The 18,020-nt window shown below is 48.8% G+C and overlaps 22 protein-coding genes across 22 annotated transcripts; 12 read left to right on the forward strand and 10 right to left on the reverse strand.

The window, feature by feature from the left end:
- Positions 1–47: 47 nt before the first annotated feature.
- Positions 48–779, forward strand: NEDG_01889 (uncharacterized protein; the record flags this gene model as incomplete). Its single annotated transcript, XM_067689307.1, has 1 exon — positions 48–779. One exon carries the CDS (start codon positions 48–50, stop codon positions 777–779), a length of 732 nt encoding a protein of 243 aa, XP_067544839.1.
- A 26-nt stretch (positions 780–805) lies between these two features.
- Positions 806–1,033, forward strand: NEDG_01890 (uncharacterized protein; the record flags this gene model as incomplete). The annotated part of the gene is made up of 1 exon (XM_067689308.1): positions 806–1,033. The coding sequence occupies one exon, from the start codon at positions 806–808 to the stop codon at positions 1,031–1,033; it is 228 nt and encodes a 75-aa protein (XP_067544840.1).
- A 115-nt stretch (positions 1,034–1,148) lies between these two features.
- Positions 1,149–1,700, forward strand: NEDG_01891 (regulator of ribosome biosynthesis; the record flags this gene model as incomplete). The annotated part of the gene is made up of 1 exon (XM_067689309.1): positions 1,149–1,700. One exon carries the CDS (start codon positions 1,149–1,151, stop codon positions 1,698–1,700), a length of 552 nt encoding a protein of 183 aa, XP_067544841.1.
- NEDG_01892 (uncharacterized protein) lies at positions 1,687–2,274 on the forward strand (the record flags this gene model as incomplete). The annotated part of the gene is made up of 1 exon (XM_067689310.1): positions 1,687–2,274. One exon carries the CDS (start codon positions 1,687–1,689, stop codon positions 2,272–2,274), a length of 588 nt encoding a protein of 195 aa, XP_067544842.1.
- Positions 2,275–2,321: 47 nt separating this feature from the next.
- NEDG_01893 (uncharacterized protein) lies at positions 2,322–2,726 on the forward strand (the record flags this gene model as incomplete). The annotated part of the gene is made up of 1 exon (XM_067689311.1): positions 2,322–2,726. The coding sequence occupies one exon, from the start codon at positions 2,322–2,324 to the stop codon at positions 2,724–2,726; it is 405 nt and encodes a 134-aa protein (XP_067544843.1).
- A 106-nt stretch (positions 2,727–2,832) lies between these two features.
- On the forward strand, positions 2,833–3,291 carry NEDG_01894 (uncharacterized protein; the record flags this gene model as incomplete). The annotated part of the gene is made up of 1 exon (XM_067689312.1): positions 2,833–3,291. One exon carries the CDS (start codon positions 2,833–2,835, stop codon positions 3,289–3,291), a length of 459 nt encoding a protein of 152 aa, XP_067544844.1.
- A 102-nt stretch (positions 3,292–3,393) lies between these two features.
- Positions 3,394–3,813, forward strand: NEDG_01895 (uncharacterized protein; the record flags this gene model as incomplete). Its single annotated transcript, XM_067689313.1, has 1 exon — positions 3,394–3,813. The coding sequence occupies one exon, from the start codon at positions 3,394–3,396 to the stop codon at positions 3,811–3,813; it is 420 nt and encodes a 139-aa protein (XP_067544845.1).
- Positions 3,814–3,860: 47 nt separating this feature from the next.
- NEDG_01896 (uncharacterized protein) lies at positions 3,861–6,137 on the reverse strand (the record flags this gene model as incomplete). Its single annotated transcript, XM_067689314.1, has 1 exon — positions 3,861–6,137. The coding sequence occupies one exon, from the start codon at positions 6,135–6,137 to the stop codon at positions 3,861–3,863; it is 2,277 nt and encodes a 758-aa protein (XP_067544846.1).
- Positions 6,138–6,275: 138 nt separating this feature from the next.
- On the reverse strand, positions 6,276–7,394 carry NEDG_01897 (bromodomain-containing factor 1; the record flags this gene model as incomplete). Its single annotated transcript, XM_067689315.1, has 1 exon — positions 6,276–7,394. The coding sequence occupies one exon, from the start codon at positions 7,392–7,394 to the stop codon at positions 6,276–6,278; it is 1,119 nt and encodes a 372-aa protein (XP_067544847.1).
- A 32-nt stretch (positions 7,395–7,426) lies between these two features.
- Positions 7,427–8,191, forward strand: NEDG_01898 (2S proteasome subunit alpha 2; the record flags this gene model as incomplete). Its single annotated transcript, XM_067689316.1, has 1 exon — positions 7,427–8,191. One exon carries the CDS (start codon positions 7,427–7,429, stop codon positions 8,189–8,191), a length of 765 nt encoding a protein of 254 aa, XP_067544848.1.
- Positions 8,192–8,483: 292 nt separating this feature from the next.
- NEDG_01899 (uncharacterized protein) lies at positions 8,484–9,749 on the reverse strand (the record flags this gene model as incomplete). Its single annotated transcript, XM_067689317.1, has 1 exon — positions 8,484–9,749. One exon carries the CDS (start codon positions 9,747–9,749, stop codon positions 8,484–8,486), a length of 1,266 nt encoding a protein of 421 aa, XP_067544849.1.
- A 35-nt stretch (positions 9,750–9,784) lies between these two features.
- On the reverse strand, positions 9,785–10,372 carry NEDG_01900 (uncharacterized protein; the record flags this gene model as incomplete). The annotated part of the gene is made up of 1 exon (XM_067689318.1): positions 9,785–10,372. One exon carries the CDS (start codon positions 10,370–10,372, stop codon positions 9,785–9,787), a length of 588 nt encoding a protein of 195 aa, XP_067544850.1.
- Positions 10,373–10,629: 257 nt separating this feature from the next.
- NEDG_01901 (60S ribosomal protein uL16) lies at positions 10,630–11,283 on the reverse strand (the record flags this gene model as incomplete). Its single annotated transcript, XM_067689319.1, has 1 exon — positions 10,630–11,283. One exon carries the CDS (start codon positions 11,281–11,283, stop codon positions 10,630–10,632), a length of 654 nt encoding a protein of 217 aa, XP_067544851.1.
- A 33-nt stretch (positions 11,284–11,316) lies between these two features.
- Positions 11,317–11,784, reverse strand: NEDG_01902 (uncharacterized protein; the record flags this gene model as incomplete). Its single annotated transcript, XM_067689320.1, has 1 exon — positions 11,317–11,784. The coding sequence occupies one exon, from the start codon at positions 11,782–11,784 to the stop codon at positions 11,317–11,319; it is 468 nt and encodes a 155-aa protein (XP_067544852.1).
- Positions 11,785–11,856: 72 nt separating this feature from the next.
- NEDG_01903 (uncharacterized protein) lies at positions 11,857–13,128 on the reverse strand (the record flags this gene model as incomplete). The annotated part of the gene is made up of 1 exon (XM_067689321.1): positions 11,857–13,128. One exon carries the CDS (start codon positions 13,126–13,128, stop codon positions 11,857–11,859), a length of 1,272 nt encoding a protein of 423 aa, XP_067544853.1.
- Positions 13,129–13,170: 42 nt separating this feature from the next.
- On the reverse strand, positions 13,171–13,341 carry NEDG_01904 (H/ACA ribonucleoprotein complex subunit 3; the record flags this gene model as incomplete). The annotated part of the gene is made up of 1 exon (XM_067689322.1): positions 13,171–13,341. The coding sequence occupies one exon, from the start codon at positions 13,339–13,341 to the stop codon at positions 13,171–13,173; it is 171 nt and encodes a 56-aa protein (XP_067544854.1).
- A 102-nt stretch (positions 13,342–13,443) lies between these two features.
- On the reverse strand, positions 13,444–13,878 carry NEDG_01905 (uncharacterized protein; the record flags this gene model as incomplete). Its single annotated transcript, XM_067689323.1, has 1 exon — positions 13,444–13,878. One exon carries the CDS (start codon positions 13,876–13,878, stop codon positions 13,444–13,446), a length of 435 nt encoding a protein of 144 aa, XP_067544855.1.
- A 597-nt stretch (positions 13,879–14,475) lies between these two features.
- NEDG_01906 (uncharacterized protein) lies at positions 14,476–14,997 on the forward strand (the record flags this gene model as incomplete). The annotated part of the gene is made up of 1 exon (XM_067689324.1): positions 14,476–14,997. The coding sequence occupies one exon, from the start codon at positions 14,476–14,478 to the stop codon at positions 14,995–14,997; it is 522 nt and encodes a 173-aa protein (XP_067544856.1).
- A 230-nt stretch (positions 14,998–15,227) lies between these two features.
- Positions 15,228–15,635, forward strand: NEDG_01907 (uncharacterized protein; the record flags this gene model as incomplete). Its single annotated transcript, XM_067689325.1, has 1 exon — positions 15,228–15,635. One exon carries the CDS (start codon positions 15,228–15,230, stop codon positions 15,633–15,635), a length of 408 nt encoding a protein of 135 aa, XP_067544857.1.
- Positions 15,636–15,648: 13 nt separating this feature from the next.
- NEDG_01908 (uncharacterized protein) lies at positions 15,649–16,911 on the forward strand (the record flags this gene model as incomplete). Its single annotated transcript, XM_067689326.1, has 1 exon — positions 15,649–16,911. The coding sequence occupies one exon, from the start codon at positions 15,649–15,651 to the stop codon at positions 16,909–16,911; it is 1,263 nt and encodes a 420-aa protein (XP_067544858.1).
- Position 16,912: 1 nt separating this feature from the next.
- On the reverse strand, positions 16,913–17,347 carry NEDG_01909 (uncharacterized protein; the record flags this gene model as incomplete). Its single annotated transcript, XM_067689327.1, has 1 exon — positions 16,913–17,347. The coding sequence occupies one exon, from the start codon at positions 17,345–17,347 to the stop codon at positions 16,913–16,915; it is 435 nt and encodes a 144-aa protein (XP_067544859.1).
- A 63-nt stretch (positions 17,348–17,410) lies between these two features.
- NEDG_01910 (uncharacterized protein) lies at positions 17,411–17,941 on the forward strand (the record flags this gene model as incomplete). The annotated part of the gene is made up of 1 exon (XM_067689328.1): positions 17,411–17,941. One exon carries the CDS (start codon positions 17,411–17,413, stop codon positions 17,939–17,941), a length of 531 nt encoding a protein of 176 aa, XP_067544860.1.
- Between the last annotated feature and the right edge of the window lie 79 nt (positions 17,942–18,020).

The raw sequence follows: 18,020 nt of genomic DNA on the forward strand, positions 1-18,020 counted from the left end.
AAATAAATTTCTTAAGTTTGGTTTGGATAGTTTCTTAGTTTTTGTTGATGAAGTATCCAGAGCGCGATGTTAGGACAGTTCTTTCGTTTGCCAACCGGATCTCTTTGATGGTTGGGTCTTTTTTAGTGCTCGTGCATTTGGAGGCCTTTTATCCGTGGCTGTTCAGCTACTTGGAGTACTTCTTCTTTGTTTTTATGCTTGGGGCGGTCGTCATTAAGAAGTATGACATAAACAGGGTAAAGTATCAGCCGCTGCCGTTTTTATTGCTCTATTTAGTAATACTAACGCCCCTTATCAGAACCATGCTTCTTAAACTCGCGCCAGCCCTTGTTTATCTTCTGGGAGGTGTCTGCGGGATAGTTGCAATGCTGGGGACACCAACAGTCGCAGAAATACACATTGTCCTCACAACAGTTCTGGTTACGTCGCAGATCGTCCACCCGTCCTCTACCAACGGCTTTCTCTTTACATCAGCATTTATTATGTTCGGGATAGTTCGGTGCACAAAAAGCTATAACCGCCACTACCTGGTTGTTCGGGCACTTTCTTGGGGCCTGAGCATCTTTAGCTCCAACCTCGTCCCTTCAGTGGCCGTCTCCATAGCTATTTCAATCAACGAGCTGTTTTTTACCCTTGTCGTTCCAGTAACCATTTGCATACTCTACCAGCATAAAGTTCTGTACAAACAGAGGCGTAGAGAAATGAGCACCCAGACAGGCCCTGAAATACTTCCTTTCAACGCTGCATCGGGTAGTTCCCAAATAAGCCAAAACCAATGATATAACCACAATTTTTTTTAATTCGCATGTTTGGCATTATAATAAGCATAGTCTACCTGTTCACCATGCTGGGTAATAGTCTCTGCATTCTTAACGAAGAAAGGTTTCTTAACCACATCGGGGTAAACAGTAAAAGCAGGCACCCCATCCCGAAACAGCTCGCAGAGCTTATTAGAACAATTAAAACACTTTTTACCATCCCCCTCTGCATCTCCAACCTGCTTTTCATCATGTACGAGATACTCCTGGGGTAGAAAACTTCCCAGCCCTCTGAAAAGCGCTTATCTATAAACATATGTCTATCTCTATTTTTAGCTAGTACAGGGACGTCATTCATTAACTGTTAAAAATTTTTTAATGACTGAAGCAATGGAAGAGGTCTACGACACAAAAAGCTTCATTGCCATAGGAGAGAGCAGAGAAAACACCGAGAAACTAGACAGTTACAAAAGCCTCCTTTCCAAGTTCTTTAAAAAACTAAGAGAGTGCCCCACCAAGTACGACCTATACAACCTTCCCATTTACATCCTCCCAGCAGAAATACTCCCCCACACCAAGGAATACTCCAAAGAAACAGTCTTCCCCAGAGCCAGGGTGCTCCCGGAAGAGGTTCCAAAGACAAGGTGGGAGATGTTTGCCGAACGAAAAGGCATTAAAAAGAGCAAAAACAAGCGAGGCGGCAGAGTCTACGACGAGGTCACCCGAGAACACGCCCCAGCATACGGGAGAGGAAGCAAGAGTGATTTGGACAGGCAGTGGCTCATTGAAGTCAAAGAGCACGAAGATCCAATGGTTGACCGGCACGCCCTGCTAAAGACAAAGAAAAAAAACAACGTCGACAGCCATGCCCGACGAGAACACCTAAATCTCAAGCGAATGAAAAAACTTAGCCATTTCCAAAGAGGAAATGAAAACATGTAGTGCCATCAATTCCAAAGATCACCAAAGCGTGATAGTCTTAAGTATTTTTATAGATTTCGAACCAGGCCCAATTATGACACACCCCTTTCTCTTCAGCCATCTAAATGATAACAACTCAGAAATGATCAATGATGCGAATGAGTATATCGTGGCTTTTCCTTTGGAGACACTAGACACCGAAACTTTTGAGCCCGTGGCCTATGAAGAGGCAGGTCCGGCCTGGCCATCCACAGAGGTAGTTGTTGCCGGGAACTACCACATCCACTACGCCTGCGAGCCAACCAGCCCAAGAATGATGGTCTTGCACATGCATGGTGATAGGAGCACAGAATGCACCTCGGTTTGCAAAACAATTGGAAACTGCACCTCAGACAGCCCAGGGGCCCAGTACAGGCGAAGGCCCAAAGAAACGCCCTTTGTCTGTTTCCAATGCGGAACACAGTCAACGCCTCTGTGGCGCCGGGTGGACAGCTTTGTTGCCTGCAACGCCTGTGGGCTGTACTCGAAATCACACGATGGCAACCACCGCCCCGAGCGGCTCTTTAAGGAAAAAGCCCCGGGGCCAGAGGAATAAGGGCGCCAGTGCCCCTGCCAACCCGAAATGGAGCCATCTGTTGGGGTATGGACCAGAAACCCTGGGTCATTGGTCTTATAGGTCGGGAGCGCAAATCCCAGATGGAAGATAAACAGAAAATAAACGATAAGCAGAGCATAATCCGTAAAAAGATAGAAATGAGATATGCCACAGGCACCGAGAAAGAAAACAGGGATAAAACGCCCAGCCAGCGGATAAAAGAAGCCCTGGTCATGTACCAGGCAGAGCAGGCCCAAAGTAAAAAGGATAGGCGAAAGCAGCACCTCCAAAAAACATGCGGGTTCTGCAGCACCGCCGAAACCAGCCTCTGGAGGCGGATAGGAGAAATGACCGTCTGCAATGCCTGTGGGCTGTACTACCGCATCCACGGCAAAATACGAACCAGTGAGGATAGATTGCGAAAAAGACCAAAAGCGGGGCAGAAGAAGTAGCTGGGTGGGGCACAGAAGATTCAGTGGGGGCGAGTGGGTTGTAAGTATGGGGTGGAGGCAAGATCTTTTCTGTTATAAATGGGTCAGCAGCAAATTTTTTATTCCAATGAGCAGCACAGCTTCTACACATGGATCACCCCTGGAGCAGGCAGTGGTTAGCGGAAACAGAGAGTTTGTCTACAAGTTCTTGGCTTTTCAAGAAGAAAACAAGAAGAAAATGGTGCAGAGTGTGCCAGAAGAAAGCCTCATTGCACTGCTGGAGTTTCTGGTAGCCATTTTTGAAAGAAAAGAAATGAGGTATGAAGTGATCACCACCATCCAGTCGATACTTATCTGGAGAAAAACATCGTTTAAAGCAGCATCTGTTAGAACCAGAGATGAAAACGGTGTCAGTGCCTACGACGCGCGCATGCAAGCTCTTAGACGCGTTCTTGTGGCCATAAACAAGGAGAAGGTAGACATTAACAAACTCCACGAGCTAAAGGGCAGGCTAGAGTTTATCCGTGAATGTGTTGATGACAGAAAAGAAGAGGAAGAGAATGTGCCCATTTGCATAGAAGAATAAAAAGATTGGTACGTGATATGTGGGGTTTGCGTGTTTGCGTGTTTGGGGGTGTGGTGCGTGGTCTGACCCTCGTTGATTAAAGAGTTTGCGTTCTATTTACATATGAGAATCCAAAACACGTGGAAAGTGTTCGGGTTGGCCTTGACCGAGACAGTGGGGCGGGGCGCCCATTGCTGGTCAGATGGCGGGCGGTGCGGTGGCCTGCTAGATCCTTGTGCAAGAAGTCTGGCACCGGCCCAGAACACTAAAGTGCTGTGTATGAATGAGCAAACAATAAGCCAGGGTCTCCACCCCGTTCCAGCAAACTTCCAAAACGGGTTTATAACAGACAAAAGTATCCTTGGGGTTCTTGCAGTGTTTTCCGTCTTTTCGGGGCTGGTTTTTGGTGCATACGTAGATAGAGGGCTCAGCTGGCTGGTGAAAGGCGCTCAACGCCTTTGGCAGAGGCTGCAGAAAAAGGAGGAGGTGGTGCCTGAGCCTACCATCGAGGTGAGCAAGCCCGAGGATCTACCTCCCCAGTAACCCGAACGCCCGCTTCTTGGCTCTGTCGAAACCATACCCTTACCAATTTATTTTTTTGAAGAGATTATCTTTTTGAGTTTCTTCATTTGAACGCTCCAGTCCTGTGCGAGGGCTGCAGCCTGGTTCTGCTTTCTCATGCGCTGGTATGCCTTGGGCCTGGTTCTTCTGAGTTTGTGGGCGTGCTTGAGGATGGAGGCAAGTTTGTTTATGTCGGGAGATGCCCAGGTGGGGTAGTCGTCAATAAAATGCTCAAAGATCCTTACTTTTCCATTAACCACTGAAATGGGGGGCTCGGTGCATTTGGTCATTTTGTAGGGAATGAAAAGGGTTGACTGTTTCTGGCAGAAGTCTAAAGCAGGGCCGTGGTTGGTGACAATTGGCACGGTGCCAAAGACCATTCCTTCAAGCACGGAGAGGCCAAAACCTTCTCCTTTGTAGGGGGAGAGGTTGAAATGTGCCTGGGCGAGAAGGCCGCGTATTGTCCGGTAGGGCAGCTTCTTGGTGGTGTAGACAATGCGCGGGCCGTTCTTTTGGCGGTTTTGGGCAACGAGCGAGGCTATCTTTCTTTTAACCATTCCGTCGCCGTAGGCCGCATGGATTCGCAGGACCACCCTGTCTTGTTTGGTGAATGCTTTGGTGAATGCCTCAATGGCCGTGTCAATCCCTTTTCTAGCCAGAGCACCATTAACCATCACAAAGCGGGTGTAGTCGGCGGGGGCGTGGAATAGAGCGGCTGGCTGGAGGGACAAGAGGGAGTGCTCTGTTTTTCGAACTAGAGTCATGGCGTGGAAGGAGATGCCGTGTGGGAGAAGCTTCAGGCGGGCCGGGGAAATGCCGGCATGGCGGTGGACATTCAGGTTGTAGACAGAGGGGGCAATAACATCAATGCCTCGGCTGACTAAAGGGTTTATCCAGGCTTTAGGCACTTGGCTGAACTCCCAGGGAAAGTTAATCATCAGCCGGGTGTTTTTTAGCCGGGGCGATAGGTCTATGGGGTAGCGATTGCGGATCTCTACACCTGGGCGGGCAAAGGCACTGGGAAGGTTAAAGGCCGCTTCGGGGGTTTTCTGATCACTTTCGCACAAGTAGGAGTTAAGGACCAGGTCGTCAAAGGACTGCGGGCCAGCTTTCCAGTTGTAGATGAACTTTTTGCAGCGCACCAGGTACTTCTGCTCAGGCAGCATGTTTAAAGCCAGGCTCTTACTCACCTGGCCAAACCCGGAGTTGCTAAAGTCGGCGTTTATGAGCAGGCGCTTTAGCGGCGATGCACTTGCCGGGGGGTCAAAGGCTTCATGGACGGCGCGGCGTGGGCGGTTGTAGATGAAACACCGCCGCCCTTTAAATTTCCGGGTTAGCCGCGGGTGCTCAACCGAGAAGATGTTATTTTCAGAAGAAACTAGCCATTTATGGGGGGAGGCTCGGGGGTGGGCAAACATAAGACCAACGCCCATGAACAGGTCCTTTGGGGCTGCAAGGGTCAGCGATAGATCTGCTTTATCTATGGAAATAACCACGCTGGGTGTTTTTATAGAGACGACCCGTTTTTTGTAGCCAACCACTGAAGGCACCTGGGCGTTGGTCTCTACACTGTTTTTGGACACCGCTACAAAGGTTTCATACATCTGTCTTTCGTACGGGCCCCGCATGCAGAGGGTTTTCTTCTTGGCAGGTATTTCAGAAACTGTCCGAACCAGTATGGAAACAACTCTCTTATTTACCACCCGAAGATTTACATGCACATTGCTGTCGCTGTAGAGAACATAGATCCCGTTTTTGCCGTTGATGTGTGTTCGGGCGCGGCGGCGGCACCAAGGCCTGGGCTGCGGCGTGCTCGGGTTATAAATAGCTATTTTGTGTTTCGGGACGCCAAAGACCCCGGCAAGGAGCTCTTGGTTGTAGATGTCCTCAACCACGACCAAATTGGCCAGCATGGCCATTCCTCGCAGAAGAATAACCCTGCTAAGGTGGTTTTTCGGGAGCCGGCGCTTAGGGGCACTGGTTCCCCCTTGGCCAGTGGACACTCCACCCGGCCCTCCTTTCAGCCCCAAAAGGCTGGCTACATCTGGAATGTACAGCTTTAGAGGCGTTTTCGGGTTAGTTCGGAGGAGAGCGTCTAGCTTCCCCAGGGCCTGTCTGTTAAGCTCAAAGACATAGACCAGAACCCCGGCCTGAGCCTTTTTGACAATTATCCCATCTCCCCCCGCCTTTGCATTGATGAAACTATGCGCCAGGTAATTACGCTCGTCCTCTCGTGGAGGACTGTCCACCAGCACCCCCAGAATAGCAGCCAGAAGAATGGCTACCCTTTGAAAAATGCGGCCCATTAATAAGCCCGAACAAACCCGAACAATTAATATAGACAATTGTTCGGGTTTGTTCGGGCTAGATGAATTGAATACTAATATCTACTATGTTTATTAATACCATAGACACTCCTCCAACGCGGTCGCACAGCTTGGCCCCTAGTCACTGCTTGAATCGCTTTCAAGATTCTGCTCTTCGACATAGGCATCTCTAACAATATCGCTAATTTTTGAGAGAACTGTGTGGTCCAGGTGGTCCAGGTTTATCTCCAGCTCTTCCAGCTCATTTACGACAGCGGAAGGTACATTTTGCTGGATGTACTGAATAACACTTCCTAGCTTATCGGCTGACAGAGACTCTATCCGCCGCTTCAGTCTTTTCTTCTCTTCATACCCAAAGCCAGTTACCTGGACGCCCGCCTTCTTCTCAAGATGCTTCAGCTCAGCCTCATACTGCGCGATGAGTGCTTTTATTTCTGCAATGCGCGCTAGTGTGTCATCAGCTGGTTTTTTCTTCTGATCAAGGGTTTGTTTGAACAGGGCATTCAGCTTGGTGGCACACATGTACACCTCTGAGCCCTCGGCATTGAAAAGATAGCAGTTTTTGATCATAAGGTCAAAGTCATCTGCAAACTCTTTCTGGGTCTTGTACTGGCGCGACGTAAGCTTGCCTCGCATTGTTTGCAGGTCCATGGGGCTGTTTATCAACACATAGTAGTTTGGAACAAGGGTTCCATCCACCGGCTCCAAAAACGGCCAGTTAATTCTTCGATGCTTGGTTTTGGTGAGCTCATTCAGTGCCTCTGTGCACTTGCTTATTTCGTCATCAGGCATGGTCTTGGACTTAGGCCGTTTCTTTTCAGAGTCTTCGTTTTGTTTCCGTTTTCTTTCAAGAGCTCCTTTCTGAAGCAGTTGTTTGTAGTACTTCTCTAAAGAACACCCCATTTTGTACACGGCTGAAACCTGGTTGTTGTAGAGGTAGCAGTTGGAAAGCATTAGATTGATGTCGTCTGTGAACTCCTCCACAGCGGCGTAGGTCTCTGTGTCGAGCTTTTTGGTAATTGTGGAAAGATCCATGGGTTTCTTGATCTTCTCATGATAATCTGGGATATTTAGCCTTTGTGGGTCCACAGGATAGAGAAACGGAGCAGCAAATGAGCTTTTTTTAAGTTTTAGAAGGAGCTCTTTGCACAGACTCGCGCTTTCTTTAAAATCTTCTTTATTTTCTTCTGTTTCTCGGTGCTCCACAGTGTCTGTAGGCATGACGGCTCCTTGCATAATAAAATTTGCATTTTTTCGAATTAATTTCAATGAACGAAGAAATTAAATACTCCATTACGACGTTCTCTAGCAAAGGCAGTCTCTCGCAGTGTGAGAACGCTCTTACGGCAGCAACCAAAGGTGCGCTTTCTCTGGGCATTCGGGCTTCGAATGGGATTGTCTTTGCGTCGCTGAAAAAAGCACCTTCACCACTCGTGGAAAAAACAAAGGTAAAAAAGGTCTTCAAAGTCTGTGAGACCATCTGCGGAACGTTTGCCGGGCTGAGCGGAGACTTTAGGCTTGTGCTTGAAACGGCGCGTGAGATAGCTGTTGACTACCACAAAGTCTACAAAAGGTTCCCGTATGTTGATACCTTCATCAAAGAGTTTTCTAAGGTGGTTCAGGAAAAAACCCAAAAGGGAGGTTTGCGCCCAATTGGCTGCATTTGCATCTTTGGAGGCTTTGCCCCCATCAAAAGAGAGGTAGTCACCGACGAAGAAGGCAAATCAGAGATTCTTGAGAGAGAGAAAGAGATTTTGCAGCCGCTGCTTTTCCAGATAGATCCTTCAGGTTCGATCAAGTCCTGCTTTTCCACAGGCATTGGCAAGTTCTACCAGGAGTGCACCCTATTCCTCTCCAAACGATGTACGCCCGAGATAGAGATCCATGACGCGGTGACTACTTCGGCCCTAGCCCTCAAAGAGTTTACTGAGACGGCCCTCCACGAACAAGACGTCGACATCTGCACGCTCACTCTGGAAGGGATCAAGACGTACACCACCTCTGAGATACAGGAAGTGCTGAAAAGTCTCTGAGCCCCCAAAATTCTAACTCTGTCAATGAAATAAACGCGTGTTCGGGTGTTCGGGGTGTATTTCGAGTGTTCGGGGCGTTCGGGGTGTCGGTGGTCGGGCGGTGCCAGGGCACTGGCCTGACCTAATTATGTGTTTTATTGAAAATGCTACTGAAAAGAGTAGGAGATAGAGAGGGTGTAGGGGCGTGGGGACCGGGCAGGGGGCGGAATGCCCGAACACCTGTTTCTTCGGCCATCTCTGCAGCACTAGCCCGAACCAACCTTGCCAGCCCGATACTTACATGTGAAGACCACTAGCAGGATTGGTGGATTATGCCAGTGCCTGGACCAAAGGGTGGCTTGTGCTTGAGAATCTGGATAATGGTGGGTATGGCAGGCCTGTCGGCAGGGTCAAGAGAAATCATCTGTTTAACAAGCGTGTAGACGTGTGGGGAGATGCCAGATCTTCTGACCATATCTTCTTTCTCCTTCTGGCTTTTTTCCAGCCAGGGAATCGTCTTTAGTGGCGCCCCGACATTGAACAAAAGCTCAATGAAAACCAGGCCCATGCTGTAGATGTCGCTGAGCCCCGAACAGTTGTTCTGAAGCACCTCTGGCGCCATGTAGAGCCTGTCCCCATCAAACTCAATCTCCCCCGCGTCGTCAGACGACCTGCTAATCCCAAAGTCTCCAATGCGCGCCGAGAGTGAGCCGTGGGTGTCCCGGTGGAGGTAGATGTTCTCAGGCTTTATGTCCATATGGATGATCTTGGCGCGGTGGATGGCCTTCAGCCCCTTAATCATCTGATGCATCAAAGAAACCTTGGTTTTTAAGGTGCTGTGCTGGCCCCGAATCTTTTTCATAAAATCTCTCAGGGTCCCTTCATTGTAAAGAGGCATCTCTAAGTAGAGAACAGCTTTTTCTTCCCAGGCCCGGAGAAGCTGGGCTATGTACCGACACTTTCTTAAGCGGTGGAGAAACTTGGCCTCTTTGATCTTGTCTTTTTTCTCTTTGGGGCTCGACCACTGCTTTTTCAGAATCTTAACGATCTTTTCAGCTTTTTTCGGGACACATTCACTGGGTTTGCAGTAGGGACAGGCATCTCCCTGTTTTTCCCGTTTTTCTGTTGGCGTTTTTTCTCTTACCTGGTAAACAATAGACTCACTGCTGTCGTAAAGAACAGCTTTCTCTTTGAAGTGGAGCCCAAAGTAGTTTTCCACAGGACAGATGGGCAGAGGACTCTTTGTTATGGGCGATGCTCTGTCTTTTATTAATTGGAAAGGCTTTCTTTTTCTCCCAGGCCTTGTCTGTCTAAACCATTCTTGATCCTCCTCCATTCCACAGGTTTCCTGAAAACGCGCCAAAAGCACTGCCTGTGCCATGTTTTCTTTGTCTCTGATTTCGTTTCTCTGCGATTTGGTGATTTTGAATGGCGTGGCTATGTTTGCTATGTGCTTTACTGGATGCTTTTTCTCAGGTGTTTTTGGTGGGTCTAAGAAGTTTTCATACTCGTTTTCCTTGTTGCTTTCGGTTGCTTCATCTTCAGAAGCCTTTAATAAGCTATTCTTCTCTGGTTCCATGCTGTCTGCCGTGCTTTTCTTTCAAAATTAAAATTTTAGTATGTAGGAGGCTCTGTGGGAATTTCTCCTAATTGAAAGTGCTCGGGTGATTTATCCGCAGTGGATTGGGGGTGCAGGCTTGGGGGCAGGCTGGGGGCAGTGGTGGGCGCATACTGGCCCTGTCCCAGCCCAAAAGATTGCGGTGGATGGGCGGGGCTGGGGTGGGCTATTGGGGTGCTGCAGATAGCCTCTAGGTTGTACTGCGCGGTAATGGGCTGTATAAGCAGGTGGTGGTTGCCTGGGTCTCTAATATCAACCGTTCTCTCAGGTGATCCTTCAATAGCATTGCTTACTGCAGCTATTTTCTCTATTTCTCCAACCAATCTATTGTACCCCGAGACAACCAAGCTGTTCCACGTATTAAAGAACCCCCCAAGCGCTGCCGGCCCTTGCTGGTGGGCCAGGTAGAAACCAACCCGAACTTCTTCAAAAGAGAAAGTATCCTCAGAGATGGAAAGATCCTGGTCGGTATACGAGCTTAGAATCCACCTGGGGGGATTGAACAAGTCTGTGCTTATCACGTGCTTGTATCTACAATTTGCTCCAAACTTGCACGTTCCTCGCTTGAAGTAGCTGCATTCCATGCTTCTTCTAAGATGCAAAATAAAAAAAGACCAGAATCTATAACCGTGTACCAGCTTCCAGCTAAGAGTGTGCGCGAGCTTAGCTCAGTTGGGAGAGCGTCAGACTGAAGATCTGAAGGTCTTCGGTTCGAACCCGGAAGTTCGCATTTTTTTGTTTTTGTTCGGGCTAGCCACGGCTTATGCTTATACCGGAACACCCCACAAGCCCACGTATCACAGCCCACAGCCCGACCACGTACCAAACTTAGCTCTTTATTTTATAGGACTCTTGATGCATTCTTAATGTATTCAGTGATAGGTCCCTTCTTCTTGAGAATGGATGCGCCCATTCCGTTAGGAATGATTCTGCCCTCATCCATCAACTTGGAAAAGTCTTCCTTGTCGATTTGTGTAAAGCCCTGCTTGTTGGTGATAGCAATGCACTGCTTGCCAGCAATCTTGTTCTTAGCCCTTCTAAGACCCTCAAGGACCTTGGCTTCAGTTCCTTCTTTGCTTCTAACGGCAATTAGTACCTGCCCAATGTCAACCCGGGCCATGCGTCCGTAGGGCTTTCCAAAGGATCCTCTCATTCCCGTTTGGAGCCTGTCGGCTCCGGCACAGCTCAACATTTTGTTGATTCTGACAACGTGGTGGGTGTGCACCTTCACTCTAAAGTGGAAGCCGTCTTTGTCCATGTTCGTGGTAAGATACTTGTTGAGCGCAATACGTGCGGCTTCAAGTGCCTCTCCTGAAATTTGCTCTCTTTCCATTGACACAAGGTTAATGCATAGCGGAAGGTCGAGAACTCCAGCTTTCTTTTGTCCCGAGTCGTACTTGGTTATCTTGGAGTTGGGGACTCCTCTGCAGAATCTTGATTTTGGGTACGGCTTGTTTTTGATGTATCTGTAGCATCTTCCTGGTCTACGTCCCATTGCAAGGGGATAAAATTTCTAAAAATAAATAATTTACTGACTAGGCGTCTTTTTGCTGGAAATGTTTGGGGCAGTGTGGGTAATGGCTGGCCTTTGGTGGGAGTGTTCGTTTAGGGTTATTTCGGCTCCTACGGATTCAACGTAGGCAAGGTTTTTCCTCTTTTCTTTAACGATTGCTTTTTCAACTAGTGTTTTGTCTTCCTTGTCTTCTTCCCAGAGGTGGGCTGTTTCTGAGAGAAGGGAGAGCTGCCAAATGAACTCTGGGCTTCCGCGCTTGTTTCTTTTGTTCTTTCCGTGGATGTCGTTGAGGGTGGTGCTGTCCAGCTCACTGATGGCTTTTTTCGCCTGGGCTCGGGTGGAAAACTCAATTAGGGCGTCTGACTCGCTTCTTCTTCGTGGGAGGGTGATTCGGGTTATTTTCCCAAACCTTCCAAAGATTGCCTCCACCGTTAGTCGGGTTAGTGTTCGGTCAATGTGTGCTGCTCTCACTGTTTTTGACATGTAAATTTTTGTCTTTGCGTGTTCGGGTTTGGGTTTTTGGGTTTTCGGGTTTTCGGGTTTGGGCGGCCGCTCCTAAATTATCTCATCAAGCTGCTCTATGCCGTCGACGTCGGAGTACATTAGATCAAGCAGGGTTTCTTCTGAACTGTCCTCCTCACTATCGGAAAAGAATGAAATGGTGGTAAGATCGGTCGATTTAAGATTGAAGGTGTTGATAACCACCAAAAGAATGGCGCTGTGGCTGTCTAGCGAGTGTCTTTTGATGACTTTGAGAACTTTGTCTATCTGCTGCACTGTGTATGTTACAAGTATGTCCAGGGCTGACGACTCCGTTGCGGTAAACCCAATGCTTAGCAGGTCAAGCGAAACGGTTTTTTTGAGGAGGAGGCACGCCTCAATGTAGCCTATGCCCAGGGTGTTCAGAGGCTCTCCGCCGTGGAGTATCTGCCCATTTTGGTAGAGAAGACTTTTCTTCTTCCCCGGGTCTTGTGGACAGACCCGGCCCTCCCGGTGCCCGGGATTGCGGTGGTCTATCTCGTCCAGAGAGTGGCAGAACACCTCTTCCTTCTTTTCCCCTTCAACCGGAAAGCTGTTGTAAAAGTAGGTGTACTCGGGAATGAATGGGCGGAGCGGGTCAGAGCCCTGGGAGGGAATGGTTCGCTCCTGTCTCCAGTACTCGCCCATACTCCCTGGCGTGCGCTTGGCAGTAAACTCTGAGGGGTGCTGAAGAATGGCCACTCTTAGCGCAGTAAGCTCTTTTCTTTCCTTTTCGGTGGCTAAAAAGTGGGCCACTTCCTCGGGAGGACCCGGGACCTCAACCTCCCGCTCTGCAAACAGGTCCTGGAGGAGGAGGAGCGCTTTTTCTTTCATTTTTTGGGCATACATGGCGTAAATGTTGCCGTGGTCGGTGTTAAATTTGAAGCAGTTGCTCCAAATCAGCTCCAGGTCATTGATAAAGTCGTTTACGTCGGAGTACTCTTGCTGCTCTATCTTTTTGCTCATCTTTCCCAGGTCCATCGGCTGCTCTATGTGCGTGTAGTACTCGGGGGCTTCTCTTTTGCTGACCTTGGTAAGAAACGGGGTTGAGAAGGGGCTGTAGGTTTTAAGCTTGGAAAGAATCTTTTCCATTTTTAGGTAGACGCGCTCCTGCTTCTCAGATAGGTCTTTCCATTTGCTTCGTTTTCCCAGCTTAACGATGACCTTCTTTATTTCCTCTTTTTCTGCTTCTGTGCACCCAAGTGCTCCTAGTAGGTATTTGCTTCCCGTGGCTCTTTCTTTCTCTTCTTTTTCTTCTGGCTTCTTGTATGTGTAGCCATCATACTCTACCGTGTAGTATCTTGGCATTGAAAAGAAAAATAGTGGAATGGTTTATTAAATGGGCCGTGGTTAGTTCGGGAGAAGGTTGTTTTCCGTTTTAATGTCTATTCTGTATTTGGAGAAGGCATCTTCTGGAGAGAACCGCGCAGGGTGTCCCGTTTGAATGTCTGACTGTTTGGTGTTGTCGTAGAGACAGTACTTCTTCTCGCCCTCTGCCACTCTGCATCCAATGTATGCCATGGAGGTAAAAAAAACTGTGTAAAAGTATGGGGCAAAAGAGGTACTAGAGGGGTTTTATTGAAATGGGGCAGTGGACAGATCTTCTTGTCTAGTGACCTAAACCTAAACTGGAACTTCTGCTTTTTCAGTGAGGGCTGCGTCGATGTTTGCTAGCTTGATGTCTTTAATTCCAAGTAAAAATGAGGTTGAACCGGCAAGGGCGCTCTTTGCAGAGGTATCATTGTGGGCATCAACGCTTTTGCTCTTTAGCCGCCTGCTTCCTTTTTTCAGGGAGTCTCCAGCTGCCTTTGAGGAAACCTTTGGAGAGGATTTTTGGGAGGCGCTGGATGCTTTTAGGGGGGTTGCCACTTGGACAAGGCCTCCTGACTTTGACATGCTCCTTATTAGGTAATATGATCCAACTACTACTAATGCAATGAGAACAACTGCCCCAATAATGGCGAGTACTTTCTTTGTTCGGGAAAGTGACTTGAAGTTACCCACTGCTCCATTAGAGCTTCCAGATTTTGACGCGGAGTCTCCAGTGCTTTCTGCCATGTGAGGGCTGTCCTCCGTGCATATATCTCTTATTTTGCTACAGCGTCACAGAGTGAAACTTGCCCAAAGTGCTTAGTTCTAGGCGTGTTTCTTAAAGGGTCAATCATTGGGTTCGGGTTAGCTCGGGGTAGGTGCTTGGTGGATGGATGGATGCTGGTTGTGCTGGCTCCCGAAACACTTTTGCAATTTTTAGTCTTCCGGACCTGCCCACCCCGGTTCTGTTGTATGCCGCCCTCCACGCCTTTCCATCGAGCTTTGCTGGCCCAAGCGGGGCCAATTGATGAAATACTCCACGACCGCCTTATGGCGCTTACTCTGGCTCCTGGGCCCCCAGAAACGGTGCCTGCGACCGTCCTGGAGCGGTCCCGGGGAGAGAAGAGGAAAGAAGAGACGTACAGGATGTTCTATGGCGCGCTGGACCAGATTGACGAGCTGGTTAGTCATTCTGGGTCTGTTGAAAACCTAATCAAGAAATTAAAAGATACACTTTTGGATTTGGAGCCAAATCCACTCCCCCAGTCCCCGGAGGTTCTCCACTTCATCCTTGCCGCCATCAAGCGAGTATAACCCAGAGCCCGTGGCAAAAAGCAAATTTAAATGGAGTGGACGAGGTTCTCGAAGAAAGAAGAAAAAGAGAGGGAAGAATGGAGCACTCTTCTCTCCTCTGTCCAAAAAACAGGCGAGCTATCAATCGAAGAAGCTGGAAAACAATGCTTCCTGGTTGCCAGAGAGAGAAGGATACTTTTGCCAATTAGTGGGGTGTGTAACGTGGGAGAAACCCAGTGCTTGGGCACCCACAAAGAGTATCTTCTGAACAACAAAAGAGTCGCCCTCATTCTGAACGATCGGTACGAGATGAAAAAGTTCTTCTATCTCCCAAAGATACTTCCAGAGTCCCTGGTTTGCTTCTCCCCGGGGCTGTTTGCAGCCATTTCCAAGGCGGGGGATGAGGTTGTGTCTTTCACGCTTGGAGGACGAGGAGGCGACTCCGAGTTTAGCATCGGCAACTACTTTGTGTGTGCCCGGAGCGAGTGCTGTGAAAGTCTCTGTGCTAATGAGGACGGCATCTTTGTTCTGGAAAAAGAAAGTGTTCTTTTTCTTAAACCAGTAACAGGATGAATGTTTTGTGGTGTTTTGTGGTGTTTTGTGGTGTTTTGCGGGGCTTGGGTTCGGGCTCAGGTGGCAGATGATTTGGGTGTAGCAAGGGTAGCTCGGGCTAGGGGCTTGTCCGAACACAAAACATCGAAAACCCGAACATCCTCATTCGGACACCTGCTGGACACCTCATTCGGGCACCTCGCTGGGACACCTCATTCGAGCACAATAAATTCTCTCCTGTTTTTGCATGGATGATTAAAGGACTGCTTATTGTGGGGTCTTCGGGCGGGCTTGTTTTCCAGAAGGTATTCACAGACAGAATAACAGCTTCTTCCGAGTACCTAATGGACGTTGACAAGATTATTGCACTTTCAAGCACTATTTACACCGCCATTGAGATTCTGGTAGAGCTAGGCGTCTGCACAATGGAAGGAAGGTACCGAAGAGTCACCTTTGCACACGAGCACGCCTCAATCACGGCGCTTAGAACAGCAACAAGGCTTATTTTTATTGTCATCCATAGCCCAGGCATGGAAACGCGAAGTGTTGCCCAGTGGGTGGATAGGGTGTACGGAGTGTATGTGGATACGATCCTCTACGACCCAATGTACACTGTTGGGGGCCGCATTGCATCAAACGCGTTTAACGATGTTTTTTGAGCGCAATTTTTTCATGTCTGTACGCAATGCCCAGCCCGAAGACACCATCGACCGCGAAGAGCATATAAGAACGGAAAAACAAACACTGATTGCTGAAATCAGCACACTCCTCGCCACACCCAATGAGAAGCATCTTGGCGCAGTCAAGCGCGCAGTCAAGGCGCTTCTGAAGTCAAAACAAAAAGGAGGGGCGCGGCTGGTGCTTCTGGCAATGGCCAAGGTCTTCTTTAACCTTCTGCCGACGTACAACATACACACAAAGGGGTACAAGTACCAATCAAACTCAAAAACCAACAACTACGAGTACCTGCTTATGATGGAGTGGCAGGCGTACCTTAAGCTGGTCACCCGGTCCAAGACAGAGGAGTCGTTCGAGGCCGCAGCTATTTTGCTCCCGCAAACCATCCTGTTCAACAAAAGCGGGAAGCTGATAGGAAAAGTCGTTAAGGGGACAGGGCTTCGCACCAAAACGGGCAAAAAGTGCATCAGAACCCTGAAAAAGATCTTTATCTGCGACAAAGGCAACCGGATTGTCAAAATTTTGGAAGTCATCAATCAAATGAACATAGACAAAGTGCCGCGGGGAACCGTCAAGAGCCTTCCAAGCATAAGCGACGAGGTGCTGGAAAAGCCCCTTCCAACTGAGCGCCTCATTCCCCAGGAAATGCGGAAGCTGTCAACAGAAGAAAAAGCCGTCAAGAAAGAAGCCCAGCTCCACTTCCTCCCAGAGCAGCTTAAGGCATGGAAAGGCATCAACGAACGTCTGCTAAGAATCTACCTGCTTATCCTCACTGAAAAGTCTCTTGACAAGAACGCCTTCATTCTTGGAGAAATTCAGCGCCTGCGCATTCCCGGAAACCTCCAAGAAGGTATTTTCACAGTGCTGGCACAGGCTATACGAGAAATGAAAGCAGACCTCACCCCGGCGCGGGTTCCCATCCTTGCACAGTGCTACACCACCCTTCACAAGGTGTTTGGCAAAAAGCTGGACTTTGCCTTCCAGTCAGAAGATCTGGAGAAGATCCCATTGGACATCCTTACCCAAGTGGACAATGGTGGTATGCAGCAGATTTATTCATCGGTGCAGCAGATAGAAAGAGGCGAGGGTACCCCCGAGTTGATTAAGCTCCTTATCAAAAGAGGCATGTACCGCATTGACCCTTCCCTTGCAGACGCTATCAAGCATCTAATGCCGAAAGGAGGCGTGCAGTCGCTTATGACTCAATGTCCTGGAGGCTTTTGGGAGCTAGCGCTTCTTAGACCTCGGGAGAAATAAACTACACGGACTCCTTTGGCTTCATTTCCTCAACTATCTCAGAGAAGGCTGTCTCGAGAGGGGCGTTGGCGACTTCTCCTGCATCCCCGGTGACTGTGGCCATCTCTTCAGCAACGGACGCCATTTCCTGAGCGGCGGTGGTTATCTCCTGGGCAGGGGCGGGGTCTGAGAGTTGTGGGACGTCCTGTGAGAGCTGGGCCTGCATTTCGTGAAGACGAATAAAGTGGTCGGCGCTGTCAAAATACTGTTTCTGCGAGGCGTTCAACCGCTGCTTTAAAAACTTTACCCCGGCCAGTGAGCTGCTATCTACGTTAGTGTTGGCGTAGTCGGCAATCCCAGCAAGAACTTTGGGGTCCTGAGCTACCGGGGGCATCTCTTTCAGTTTCTTTGGCTTGAACATCCGCGTCTTTATGTTCTTAAGCTTGCGTAGTATCATTTGCCCCTGAGGCTGTTCGGGTATAAATGAAAGAACGGAGAAAATTTTATGCACTTGACGTGGATGGAGAGAATTCTTACCCCTTTAGGGGTACACCGGGCAGCCATGGGGGAAGAGCTAACGGGCACACTTGTTTCCACCAATGGGCGATGCGAATGGCGGTTTACAGCGGCTGCTAGCGCCACCGTGGATGATCTCTGCCAAGAGCTGAAAGCACAGACAAAAATACCAAGCATTACCACCAGCTGGGCTGCAGGCAAGCTAAGAATCATCGACCTGGCCCAAGAGCTCTACATCATCGTCGAGGAAAAATATGTCCTTTTTATTGAAAGGGCGACTATTGAGATACTTCCCCGGTTTGCAGATGCGCCAGGCACAGAAAACAAGCCAATAGTCTCTCTTAAGCGCGTGGGGGTGAAACAGAGAGTCTGTGGACTCTGCCAGCACAGCGTAGGGATCTACAAGAGAAAAAGCGACATTCTTATTTGCGAGTCTGTTAAGCAAATATGCAGCGCGTGCCACAAAGAGTTTCACTGGGCCAAGGCAAACAAGAAAAACTATGAAGGGTTCCACTACGATTTAAATCTTATTTAAAAAATGGATGAGCAGCAGAATATTTGCTCCGTGCAGATAATCTCCCCGGCTTTGCAAACCTCGAACACTTAATTTAATT

Source organism: Nematocida displodere (genome assembly GCF_001642395.1).
Source record: "Nematocida displodere strain JUm2807 chromosome Unknown 9, whole genome shotgun sequence".
In the NCBI taxonomy this organism is placed as follows: Eukaryota; Fungi; Microsporidia; genus Nematocida; species Nematocida displodere.